The 12,645-nt window shown below is 35.6% G+C and overlaps 2 protein-coding genes across 2 annotated transcripts; both read right to left on the bottom strand.

The window, feature by feature from the left end:
* Positions 1-1,840: 1,840 nt before the first annotated feature.
* Positions 1,841-3,234, bottom strand: LOC147564767 (subtilisin-like protease SBT3.10). The gene is made up of 3 exons (XM_086666184.1): positions 2,987-3,234; positions 2,809-2,906; positions 1,841-2,085 (listed from the first exon to the last, which is right to left on the bottom strand). The coding sequence occupies exons 1-3, from the start codon at positions 3,169-3,171 to the stop codon at positions 2,012-2,014; spliced, it is 357 nt and encodes a 118-aa protein (XP_086522310.1). The 5' UTR covers positions 3,172-3,234; the 3' UTR covers positions 1,841-2,011.
* Positions 3,235-9,847: 6,613 nt separating this feature from the next.
* Positions 9,848-12,426, bottom strand: LOC147564768 (zinc transporter 1-like). Its single transcript, XM_086649875.1, has 3 exons — positions 11,525-12,426; positions 10,544-10,693; positions 9,848-10,463 (listed from the first exon to the last, which is right to left on the bottom strand). The coding sequence occupies exons 1-3, from the start codon at positions 12,410-12,412 to the stop codon at positions 10,158-10,160; spliced, it is 1,344 nt and encodes a 447-aa protein (XP_086506001.1). The 5' UTR covers positions 12,413-12,426; the 3' UTR covers positions 9,848-10,157.
* Positions 12,427-12,645: the final 219 nt, after the last annotated feature.

A 12,645-nucleotide genomic window follows, 5' to 3' on the forward strand; every position in this document is an offset into this window, starting at 1 on the left:
TAACCAGATCAGAGAATATTATGAATCAAGTTTATTGTTAATCAAGTTTATCGTTTATTATTAATCAAGTTTATCGTTTTATCCCTTTTATCTTTATTTCATCAGCTTTATTTCATTAGTTTAGTTTAATAACAATGGTGGATTCCATTACTTTTACGCTTCCGCAACAATCTCCATCAGATTCAAAAGTAATCCAGTGGTTTAGTAGCTTGTCGTACATGCTAAGTTCTTTCTTCTTTGGAAAAAGAAGGTTAGGATTTTTCTAGTAGTGGCCAATGGGGCGTGTCGGCTAAGAAACGGACCGGCACAATCCGTTTATAAGGCAAGACGACATGGAACGACGCCGGTTGTGTTGTGCCGACCCCTCACAGGTCAAGCAGGGTCCCAGACCCGACAACCACGACACATTAAGAACGGGAACACGACCCGCCACGCTCACCCGTTAGCAACTGGTTATTTAGTTCACAAAATATTATACCCACCTTGTTGAAAGTAATTACTAATTAATAAAAGAAAATAGTTTAGTCGAAGTTGAAACTAATTTTACCAAAATATTTTTTAGCTACATGCTTCCAATTATGAGTAAATGCGCCTACAAAGTTTGTTCTTATATTTGTTTTATAGGGTCTCGTCTTTATCCCTCTTAGATGTGAGACTAACTTTTTGTTCTTAAATTAACTCTCCTTTGACCAAGTTTACAAATAAATAAATAAATTGTTTGTGAATGGACCGGCAACAACTGATCCATTAGCCACGGACCCGCCACAGAAACGGCCTGGCAACGGCTAGGCCGTTGCTATGGGGCGTTTCTATGCCCAGACGGCACGGCTCAAATTGTGCCTACCCCTTGGTTGCATCCTTTCGAACACGCCACGACAATAAAATGGCACGACCCGTTAGCCACCACTATATTTTTCCCCCGGAACGAACAACAACTCGGACCACTAGGGACGCATCTTGGACAAGGGCAAGGAGTGGTTGTCTAGGGAAGTGTTGGGCCAAGGCAAGGATGCGAGCAGGGCTTTGTGTCGGAAAGGATGCAACCAAGACGGCCACTCAGTCGGGCAAGGACGCAAGCAGGGTGGTGTCTTAGCCATGACAAGGACACTTTTTTGCTGCACCTTGGAGGTGATTTTCTTGGGTTGCTTCTAGAGACTCTTTGCAAGGCACGATTTAGAGGAACAAAGATGGCAATTCTCACACACTTTCTCTAGAACTTAAATTTATCTTGTTTGTTTGCAGTTCCTTAAATTTATCTTGTTTGTTTGCAGTTCCTGGGTTTTAGACTTTAATTGAGATTAGGGATATTGGATCGGTGACGATTATGCAATCTGTATAGTTAAGTAAATTTTCAATCTGAAATTGACTTGTCGTTAATCATTTATTTCGACATACTCATTTGAATCATCGTCGTTGTGAAACTGACTTGTCGTTAATCCTTTATTTATAAGAATAGATTTGGGGAGATGCTACAATGACTTAGAAGGTGACATAATGACGTGGAATACATATAAAGACAATATTTTCAGAGTTTGATTACCGTGTGGACCGCTTTTGTTTCCAAATGAGGAAACATGTCACCCTCTAAGTACCAAATTCTAAGTCACTCTATCATTTTCCGGACATATTCATTTGAACCATTCGTAGTCGTAACACTCTCATGCTGGACACTTAGACCCTCTACACCTCTTTTAACCGATACATTCTTCCGTATTCTTAATACTAAAACGTAAATGTAGTAATTTTTATCACGCGGATATGAAATAACTCCCAAGATTTGAAGACAGAAAATAGATCAAGAACAAAAAACATGACAAAAACAGAAGTAAAAGTCACAATCGAGCAACCCAAACCTTATTATATTAGAAACAGAAGTTCATACATGCTAAATCTCATCCATATGCTTAGTTGTTTATATATAACCACACACTTTTCATAGGAAGCATCGCACTTTTCAATGGTGGGTTTCTGATTACTTGCCGCTAGTTGGTCCTGCACTATTTCTTCTCTCCTAGTTAATCCGGCTCACCCCACCATGCAACTGGTAGGTCCTGCTAGGTATCACCTTAACGACGCCTGGTTCCTCTGCAAATAACAAACTACCTTATTATTTTAGGATTATTTCCCAAATAGCCCCCAACTTTGTGAACGGTAATTTAAAGGATCTTGGGATCCATTAAACAAATACATACATCTACATATATACATAGATGCATACCAAAAGTGAAAATTCCACACATAACTATATCGAGTGTCAGCATAGGATCATCTCAGGTTACCACTGACCCCGATGCGGTCCACGAGTGGATGGAAATCATCGAATGGATAGTCCCAACTACTTGAGATGAGATCTACCTAAAAGTCTGATGAAGTCCCCCATTCATCTTTTTTTGTCATTTTCAGACTAAAACAGAGAGTTATTTGAGCCTAACACATGTCTTTTCTTTTCATTGGGTTTCATTCAGCTTGTGTTATGGTTGGGTCTCTATATCTTGTGCGGGCTACCTCCACTAAGATATCAAGTTTGCCGACGTCGAACTCAACCAATAGGCAATGAGGCAATGAGTCTCGCAGTCCAAGACATTATTTAGGTTATCACGAGACTACCCTTGTCCATGTGGGACTATTCTCACAGCTAGAGACATGTTCCAAAACAAACAATTACTAAACTGAAAACTAATAATGTAACCTTGGATTATCAAAATACCCTACTCAAATCTAATTTCCCTGTACAAATTGAAATCATAACAACTTGAAAGAGAGAGAGAGAGAGAGAGAGAGAGAGCGAGAGAGAGAGAGAGATTGTACTTGAGATTTGTGAAACCTGTTCAGGAGTAAGCTTGGCAGCGAATCCGCTAGCAGCAGTCTTGTAACTGTAAACTATAGCTCCCTTGGCAGCTTCCTCACTGAAAACCCAAATACACGAATCAAATTAGTAATCCACAACATTCAATTCAACACTTAGGGTTCTGATATTAGTATTAACCTTCCGAGGACAGAACTTAGGGTTTTGATATGAAAAGCTTCAGCTTCTTCACCCTCAGGTTTCTCACAGAAAACGATGTGAACAGCAGATTCTTCATTTTCAACAGAGTTTGCCATAATTGTAAGAACTAATACCAACAAAACTACAAGGATCAACGAAGATGATGAAATTGAAACCCTAGGCATGAAAGTATGTTTTCTCAGTTTAAAATCACAGAATTACTTTCTCATGAAGTATTCTCTCGCTTTGGGATCTCCGACTATTTAAATGAGTTACTATAAGAGTGATACTGGCGTACGAGTGACATTTGTCCACGCTATGATTTTAACCGTCCGATCTATAAGCAATTGGATTGTCTATTCACAATGTGACTTCCAGATTTTTTTTTTTTTAATCAAACTTCATTTAAAGCCTAAAAGGCTAATGAGAATTACATCATGAGGTTGAAAAACAAAGACACAACCAATACAGAAAAACAGGTCAAGTTATGTTTACTTGGGGTGTCTTTAGAGTCGTCTGGTCCAACTAGTGGGCTGCTTGTCTGGTGCAGTCACCACGCCCATCTATGGGTGGTTTTCTAACCGCTGCTTCTTCCACCTTCTTCTCTTCTCGCCGTCAATAGTCGCCGTAAACCGTCGCTGTCAGTCATCAACCGTCGGCATGTAGAACGAGTTCTCGCCTCCCTCAATGGAAAAGTACGAACTCCTCTTTGTATTGTAGTTGTTCCTTGCCAATTATGAGTTCTTTTCTAGCATTGTCGGTGGTTTCTTCCATTAATTGCAGCAACTTGAGTCTTCTACAGATTGCAGACATTTGTTCTTTGGACTTTTTCTTATAATTGACTTACTATTTGGACCCCCTTATTCTAGGGGGGATTGGGTGAAGGGTCCAAAAGGAGGCCCTTAATAGGATTCCCATCCTAGGTAGGCAAAAAATAAAAAGCAGGTCCAAAGTGTCAGGTTGGGAAAAAAAATGACGAAATCCCCATTGGAAAACAAAGTATTTACGGTTCATGCCATCGAAAATTACAAAATTGCCATCGAAATTTCTCGGGAAACGATTTTTTTTTCTGAAAAAGAATCTGACAACCCGTCCATCAGAATCTGTACTGTTCAGAAATTTACGGATCTGCCACCGAAAAATTCCCGGGAAACGAAATTTTTTTCAGGAAATTATTTTATTTACTGGAAATTTTTTTCTGTACTAGACACTTTTGCTGGGCGGGAATTTGAAATTTCGTACAAAAAATTTAAAATTTGGGCGGGAATTTGAAATTTCGTTTGAAAATTTCAAAAAAAAAAATTTTGTGACCGGGAAATTATTTTATTTACTGTAAATTTGGGCGAGAATTTGAAACTTCGTCCAAAAAAATTTGAAATTTTAGACGGAACATTAAAATTTCAAAAAAAACTGAAAATTGGAATTTTTTGTGTACGAGAAATTATTTTATTTACCGGGAAGAGATGGTTTGCTGGGCGGCAATTTGAAATTTCGTTTGAAATTTTCAAATTTTCAAAAAATTTTAAAAATTTGAATTTTTCGTGTACTAGTAAATTATTTTATTTACCAGTCAGTTTTTTATTTAAGGAAAACGTCAGCATGTCCCGTCCAAGGGCAAGAGGGGGATAAAAATAAAAAAACTGACATTTGGACCTGCAACTAATTTTTGGGTAAGAGTGGATTTTTTTTGGGTTTAACCCCCAGATTTTGGACCTTTGACTCAAAATTCCTTATTCTAGTAGTGCACTTTGGACTATATTTTTCAAAATAAAATTTTAAATATTATCATTCCAAAACAAATGACAATAAAAAAAAACTATTTTACTTTTTACTTGACCACACCCCACCTAAGTAGTTAACTCTAGGGATTAAAAAGAAAAACAGTTCTTTCTAAATTACCCTTTGATAATTTCACCTACCCTTTTGTTCTCAAATCAGTTGGATTATTAAAGATGGATTTCAAAGGGAAGAAAGATTCATGGATTCATTGTTAAAACCGCGTAAGAGTTTGATTGTTTTGTGTTTACATGTGTTGTTTGATGAAAGGGAGATTTGCTGTTTGGACCCCCTTTCCTATAATTGACTTGCTGTTTGGACTCCTTTTTTCCAGAGTTGCATTTTGAACTCCCTTTTGACGGAATCATGAAGGAATATTCCGTCTCTAAAGTTATACTTAAAAAAATTCCAACTTTATCCTTACATTATCAATATTGCAGTTTGGACTCCCTAGTTTATTAATTCATGTTCTTCTTCCATTTTAAGAACATACACCACACAAACCCTAATACCCAAAACCACTCAATTACCAAAAAATAAGAAGATGAGTAACTATCATGGATAATACTGTATTAGTTTTGGCTAATTAGAAACAATAACTTCATCTTTCTCTTAAACCATATTAAGAAAGAAATTAACTGTAAAAATCAAATCTCTAAAATACCATATTTAATGCTCAATTGGAAGTTTTCTGGTTTTTTTTTTTTTTGTTGAACAAGAAGTTCTCTGGTTGATCTTCTTTTATTAATTGAAAAAGCTAGTAAAATCATTCTCCTGGAGTCTTTTTATAATATGGTACTATAATAATAGAAATCTAGTTTGGACACCCCCTTGAGAACATGGTCATAAGTAAAATCACTTTTGATTAGGTTAGTTTTTTTTTTGTTGAAATTTGATTAGGTTAGTAGGATATTATACTTTGTTAACAGTTAATTAGCACTCCTACTACTTAGAGTCATTGTTGTGGGGACTTACTAGTTTCAAAATTGCTTTTGAATCCAAATCAACAAGGTGATATTGAGATGGCCAAATCTTAAACTAATTCTTGGAAATGAAAGAGTGGTTCAGACTGGAACAGGTGAACCCATAGCTTTGTCAAATCTTAATGCTTTGTCAAATCTTAAATTCTTGGCAATGAACTCACTTTCTCTTTCTAGAACAAGAAGGAGAACAAGAACTGTTTCTCTCTCTAAAATTGGGGAAATTTGAGACTAGTAGTAGTTGTTGGTTAGGTGAGAAAAGAAAGAAACTAGGGTTTGTGTTGTGGAATTTCAGAAGTAGAAAATCATTTTTGGGATCTCAGACTTCCTAATATGGTATTAGTTTTGGTTAATTAGAAACAATAACTTCATCTTTCTCTACATCTTCAATCTAATTCAATTTTGAGAAGTCTAGTGAGAGAAAGAAGAGTTCAAGAAGAGGGTAAAACAGTATTTTCACCTATTATTATTTTGGAACTGTTATATTAAACTTTTTATTTTGAAAAAGGGAGTCCAAAATGCAATTCTGGAAAAAGATAGTCCAAACAGCAAGTCAATTATAGGAGAGGGAGACCAAACAACAAATCTCCCTTGATGAAATGTCTTAAACAGAATTGATTTGAGTTTGATTTTTTGTGAGCAACTAAGAGTTAAATAAACTAGGGGGTCCAGACTATAATATTGATTATGTAAGGATAAAATGAGATTTTTTTAAAATATAACTTTAAAGGAGGAATATTCTTGAGATATTTATTAAAAAGGGAGTCCAAAGTAGAACACTAGAATAAGGGGGTCCAAACAGTAAGTCAATTATGGGAAAGGGAATTCAAACACCATATCTCCTTTAGCATTGTTTTCCCATTGCTTACCGCATGCCACTAAAGTAGGTGGTGCGAGTCGCCGAGTCCCAAAATATTTGGTCAATTGACCACTAAGACAGAGTTAAATTAAGATTTAAACCTTTTAATTAATTCATTATAATTTTAACACAACACATTTCAAATCAAAAATATTAAACAGTGGTTGTAGATTCACTGGTCCATATTTGGAAGGAACTGTGTTTGTCGAAGCCTTTCAACAATGAACAATCAGATAGACCTCCATAATGAGGGTCCTCACTTGCAAAAGAAGATATTCTCGATTTTTATGTTTGTGTAACCACTGAGGTGCTTCTAGAGGTTGAGAGATCATGTAAAAATTATTACCTTATCGTATGCGATTCCTTTCTATTCCAATAGAAAGGTCAAGAGATGGTACCGAAACATGAGTTTCTTCCTTTCATTCGGGTTATCGTCTTCTATTTTGCGTTGTTGCTAAAGAGTATTTTCACTGCAGTAGGAGGAATACGTGCAACTATAATCGCTTATTTCGAATAAAAGGTAAAAATATGAGACGACAAAAATGACAAGCACAAAACCCACAGATTGTCTAATCCAGTAGGTCTCAAACAACTACCAGTCCGGAAGGTTGTCTTAGGTCATGGACTATTATATTCGATAGTTTGTAAAAAAAAACTCGGGTTGTTTTGTTAGTCAAATTGGTCCAATATAAGTGCTTTAGCTCATGGACATTTAAGTTCCAGAGTTTAAACCCCTTGAAACAAGGTAGTCTGACCTTTCTCCCTTATTGATGATTTGGATAGTCCATTTAGGACAAGCTAATGACTGGACCTATCTAAAGGTCAAGTTTTAGGGAACTATTCATTTCATCACTAATATTCCCTCCAAGTTAACGACTGGATAGTTCTTCTATGAATTTGCCATCTATACTATGCCCTTTGTGCAACGAAACGGACGAAACATGGCGACACTTTGTATTAGGATGCTCTTTTACTAGAGGTATCATATATGAGATAAGCAATGGGCTGCATACAAATAGAATGGAAGGAAGCTCTTTCAAAGACGGGATTACTCAACTAGGAGTGGTAAAAAGTGATGTTTCACCAACTGATAAATCCCCCACGTCGAAACTAATGATTGTCATATGGTATTGTTAGAAGGAAAGTTGCTCAAAGGTCTTTCAAATACTAACCCCTCAATTGAAAGAGTTCTCAACCAAGCCAAGTGGATGATAACACAAATGATAAAAAAAACCTATATATAGTCCGACTTCGATTTCACATCCTTCGGAATATTAGTTGTTCGATATATGTATAAAGTTTGATGCATCTTTTATACAGACTACTGAAGATGCTGGAATTGTTTTGTTGTATTTGATAATACAGGTAAAAGTATTGTCGGAGAATTAAAGGCCATCCGATGTCGATCAATAGATGAAGGAGAGTCGATGGCACTTTTGTGGGCAGTACGATGGGCCGTCGATAAGGGACAGTGAAGGGCGCTTTTTTGTGGAGACTCCAAGAATATTATTAGCATGTTGAACCAAAAGGATCGAAGAACATATCACTTACACTGGACATTGGTTCATGTTTTGGATAATATTAAGAGTCTTATTACTACTTTTGTTAATGTAAAGTTTATGTATGTAAATCGTTCCGTTAATATAAAGGGTTATTTTGCGAAAGGGTCGTACGTGAGTACCGGGTTTTGCGAAAGGGGCATGATCGTTTATTATTTTGTAAAGGGGTCGTGGACTAGGATTGACTGTTAAATAAATGTTAGATTTAACTTCACATTAGATGAAAAGTTAACGCTGTTATGTAAATGTAACGGTGTTACTTCAATTAAATCCGATGGAATCTCTTCCTCCACATAGATGGCTAAAATCTATTGATAAAACTTGTCTAATCTCACATTTGTTTTATAAGAAAATAACTTGTTCAGTTCATTTTCTTCCTTTTTATTTCTTCTAACTTTTGATTTTCACCGGATAATGAATAGGTGTTGCCGATTGATATAACTTGTTTAACCCTTTAGATGATTGCACTGGAAGGGACTACAATGCATTGTAGTGGCACAACATTACTGTCAGTGCACTAAAATGACCAATTTATCAGCCATTTTAATGGGATCATTTTGTTTGACTTGATCTAATAATTTAGAAGAAATTCGAAGTTACTTAAGTTCTTAATAGAAGTAAATGTTCTTAATAAAAATAATAGTGAATGTCTTAATTTGTTACTTTTGCGAATTAGTGTCAAAATTGTATAAAGTTTACTTAAATATAACCATAAATTTTTAAGTAATGTAGATAGAATTAACGGGGTTAAAATTTAACGGTGTTAAAGCTTAACGGCGTTAAAACTTAACTGGTCAATCCTAGTCCACGACCCCTTTGCAAAATAATAAACGGTCATGCCCCTTTCGCAAAACCCAGTACTTATGTACGACCCTTTCGCAAAATAACCCTAATATAAAAGCGGACAAACTTGCTAAGTGGTCCGCATAAAATGTCTAGATTATAGTTGTTCAAGCAAGTCTTTAATTTTCAGCTGCAACAATCTCATGTCTAACTTTGGTGACGTTTAATGATATTGCAGTTTCCTTAAAAAAAAAACCAAAAAGCATAAGTGATAGTTTATAAGATATTATTCACGTCCTAAAGCATTCATACACCATATAAAGGGGAAATTACTTAGAAATAACGGATTTCTAAATCAATCTTTAACAAGCAAATGGGGGTTGTGTACTTGTATGTGTCTTTCCTGGTCTATTACTCAACTAACTAGGTGCCTAGGTCTAGGTGACTCCGAGTTCATATTAGAAGAGACAATACGAGGGAAAAAAAAAGAGAGGAGGATAAAAATAAGTGAAGAAAGAAGTGCTGGAAAATAAGAGAAGAGATAAATGGGTAACCGAAGATGAGGCACGGGATAAAGAGAAAATCAAAGGGGCAGGCCGACATTAACATGAGTTGTAGAGGAGTCGGGTGCTTGGATGATATCCCACAAGCCTACAAAATTTTATGTTTGTTTGGGTCACTTATTAAACTAGGAGCTCTAGTAATCTAAATGTGTCAACTTTCTACTGATTCAGAGTTTGCATTCATACCGTCCATAATCTGACTGCATTATGGGTACCCCATAATCTGGCTGCATTTTAATTTGATTAAATTTTGCTCAGAAAAAAAAATAGGGGCTCCGTAACCATCCGTCATCAAACTACTCTCCACGACCACAATTACCATCAAAATGCAACCACCACTATCACCACAAGCACTCAAAAAATCAGTCAACTAAAATTCGTAGATATACATATATGTTGTCAACTTAAATAATTGAAGTTTAAAGTCAAAAGCAAAAAAATATAAACGGAAAAAAGGTCGCATTTTAATTCAGACACAGTCAAAATTTTTTGAACTACTGAACTAACATTTTTACTTTTAGACTTAAATAAGCAAAAAAATTGCTTATTTTTGTGATGTTAAACGGCACCTTAATATAAACCCTTTTTACCCGTACTGGCTCATATTGAAGTAGTACAAGTAAATATTTTATGAACTTTAAGCAGAAGTGTTTAAGCCCATTTAGCCAAAAGTGACATACAACCTGCTCCTAAAAGAAGTGAAATATAAGCACCTAATTGAAGCCTACCATTGCTTTGTATTCTTGGGTTCATAAAATCTTCTGCAAGTAGATCAACTAGTGCCATATATATTAGAATCCCGGCCGATGCTGAATTGAAAACTCCTTCGACTATAAGCGCAGTTGGGCTATTCTCTTTATATACATTTGATATTCCTAAACCAACTCCGATTCCAATTGGGGTAGTTAGGGAGAAGAAAAATGTCATAATCAGAACGGCTCGATTCTTAAATTTTGCCTGCAAAATACATTTACTATATTTTTAATTAATCCATTACAATGTCAACTTTATACCACATAAAACACATTATATTTTACCTGAGAGATGCAACCACCAAGTCCCATGCCTTCAAAAAATTGATGGAAAGTCAAGGCGGCTACCAGTGGTTTTACTGTTGATCGGCTTTGAGAAGCACCCAAGGCTATCCCTATAATTACTGAATGAACCACTATTCCCAACTCCAAAACCTACATCACCATCCCCATCCCCATCAACATCAACCACTATCCGACTCAAACTCTAAGGTACAAAGCCAGGTTTTGGTTTCAGAGTAGCAAAAAGTATACTCAAATAGGCTCCTGAGCCTCCCACTTGAACTGCCTGCGAAGTCTCTTTCTCCTCTCACATGTTCATTCACGTGGAGAGAGAAATCTTTAGACTAACGTTGGAGAGAAAACAAAATTTCCTCGAGGTCTAATACACAAATTTAGAGTGTTAAGCCTGAAATTAGTCCGATGATTTCAGTTTCTCTCTGGACTAGGGTTTGAATTTCGTTGGCCCTATTCTTTTTGTTTCATTGCAAGTATGTATATATTTAAGAGAGACTAAAACACAAACAAACAGAATAGCAGTCTTTGTAGAAAGGAATAGTCCTCTTTTGGATATACCTAAAGCACAATTGAAAGAGCAATTATTTCAATCAAATGTTAGAGATAAGTTTCATAAGGTTAAATGAAGAAAAATTCGACAAGTATAATCTCAACTCTCAGAGATAAATTTTGGGGACCTAATCTCAACCTTTGGAGGTGTAATCTTAACCATTGATGAATAATGTATATTATATAGAAACAGAATTACGAGTAATGTTAGGGAACAAGAAAAACTGGACAGACAGATAGACATCCTATGTGTCTTGCCGTGATTCGCGATTTAATAGATCAAAATTGTTCTAACCATGAATCACAACAAACAACCTAAAATTTATGTGAAGAGTCTGCCTAGTTTTTCTTGTTCTTGATATTGAATTACATCTATTCTACCCAAAGAGAAGGAAAAAAGCTAAAGAAAGAAAATCTTACTTGGGAAATAACTCGATTGCGAATGAGATCAGAAGAAGGAGAAGAATCATCATCATGAGAAACAAAAGCAGATCCATGAGCATGACCATGAGTTGCATGAGTATGAACATGGACATGACCAGAATGTTCACCACTCTGTTCTTCATCTCTATTTACTGGTAAAGTTTTATCAAAATGTGATCTTTTAAAATAACTAGTTGCAAATGTATCAACCATTAATGTACCAATAGCAGACATCATTGCTATAAACCCACTAAATGGAAACCCCCATGGATTTTCATTCAAACATGGTGATGTTAAATTCTTAAATGCATCTGGTAATATATGTATAAATCCAGTTGCTAATATAACACCAGCTGCAAATGCTTTTATCATGAAAAATATATCATTCTCTGGTCTTAATACTGATATTCTCTTACCCATTATTGGTATACAAATTCCTATGAAACTTGCTGTTAGAATTGATCCTATTGCTCCTAATTTATACTTCAAAGCTTCATTTTTGTTTCTTCCTTGACTGATTTCTTGATCACATGAACATTCCCCACTTACAAAATCAATTGGGATGCTGATAAATAAGATCATTAAAATTAGTAATTTGGGTTTTGATTTAGAGGAAATACTAGTTGTTAATTGGAGTTTGCATGATGATGGGTAGGGATGAAGATTGATCATTGTGAAATATTTGTCTTGAGAGAAAAAAAAAAGAGTAAACAACAAAATTGTAGTGAGAGAAAGATGAGGGAGAGAGGATTGGGATGAGTGAAGGAAGAGTGTGTTGTTTGTTTGTTTGGACTTCATATATAGTAGAAGAGAGGAAGACTTGTTAGAATTTTTCTGCTTGATTGAAAAAGAAGAACCAAATATGGATGACAATCGGCAACCCATAATTAATAAAAGCAACATTCGAAGTTGGAAAGTTACTAAAAGAGTAATTGTTTGTTTTTGTGCTTTATTAGTGGAAATTATGGAATTTTGTTCTGGGGCATGAAATGGATCCGGGTCGTGTCGGGTTGAAATTTGAAAATGAGTTTTATTTGTGATATTAAAGCAATGTTCCTATTTTGTTATAAAGTGGAAACATAATGTCTGTGTAATCTTAATCGTTTTTCTTCTATTTT

This window comes from Eschscholzia californica, unplaced genomic scaffold, assembly GCF_041429995.1.
Source record: "Eschscholzia californica isolate CP2 unplaced genomic scaffold, dmEscCali1.0.p SCAF_1, whole genome shotgun sequence".
Classification (NCBI taxonomy): Eukaryota; Viridiplantae; Streptophyta; class Magnoliopsida; order Ranunculales; family Papaveraceae; genus Eschscholzia; species Eschscholzia californica.

What these genes read in the sequence shown, in the direction of transcription:
- LOC147564767 (XM_086666184.1), bottom strand. Translation starts at nt 3,171, where the DNA reads ATGCCTAGGGTTTCAATTTCATCATCTTCGTTGATCCTTGTAGTTTTG. An exon ending in CTAAGTTCTGTCCTCGGAAG is followed by an intron (nt 2,907 to 2,986) that starts GTTAATACTAAT and finishes TTGGGTTTTCAG; the next exon opens with TGAGGAAGCTGCCAAGGGAG. An exon ending in ACAGGTTTCACAAATCTCAA is followed by an intron (nt 2,086 to 2,808) that starts GTACAATCTCTC and finishes TGTTATTTGCAG; the next exon opens with AGGAACCAGGCGTCGTTAAG.
- LOC147564768 (XM_086649875.1), bottom strand. Translation starts at nt 12,412, where the DNA reads ATGGGTTGCCGATTGTCATCCATATTTGGTTCTTCTTTTTCAATCAAG. An exon ending in GCAATCGAGTTATTTCCCAA is followed by an intron (nt 10,694 to 11,524) that starts GTAAGATTTTCT and finishes ATGGTGATGTAG; the next exon opens with GTTTTGGAGTTGGGAATAGT. An exon ending in TTGGTGGTTGCATCTCTCAG is followed by an intron (nt 10,464 to 10,543) that starts GTAAAATATAAT and finishes TGTATTTTGCAG; the next exon opens with GCAAAATTTAAGAATCGAGC.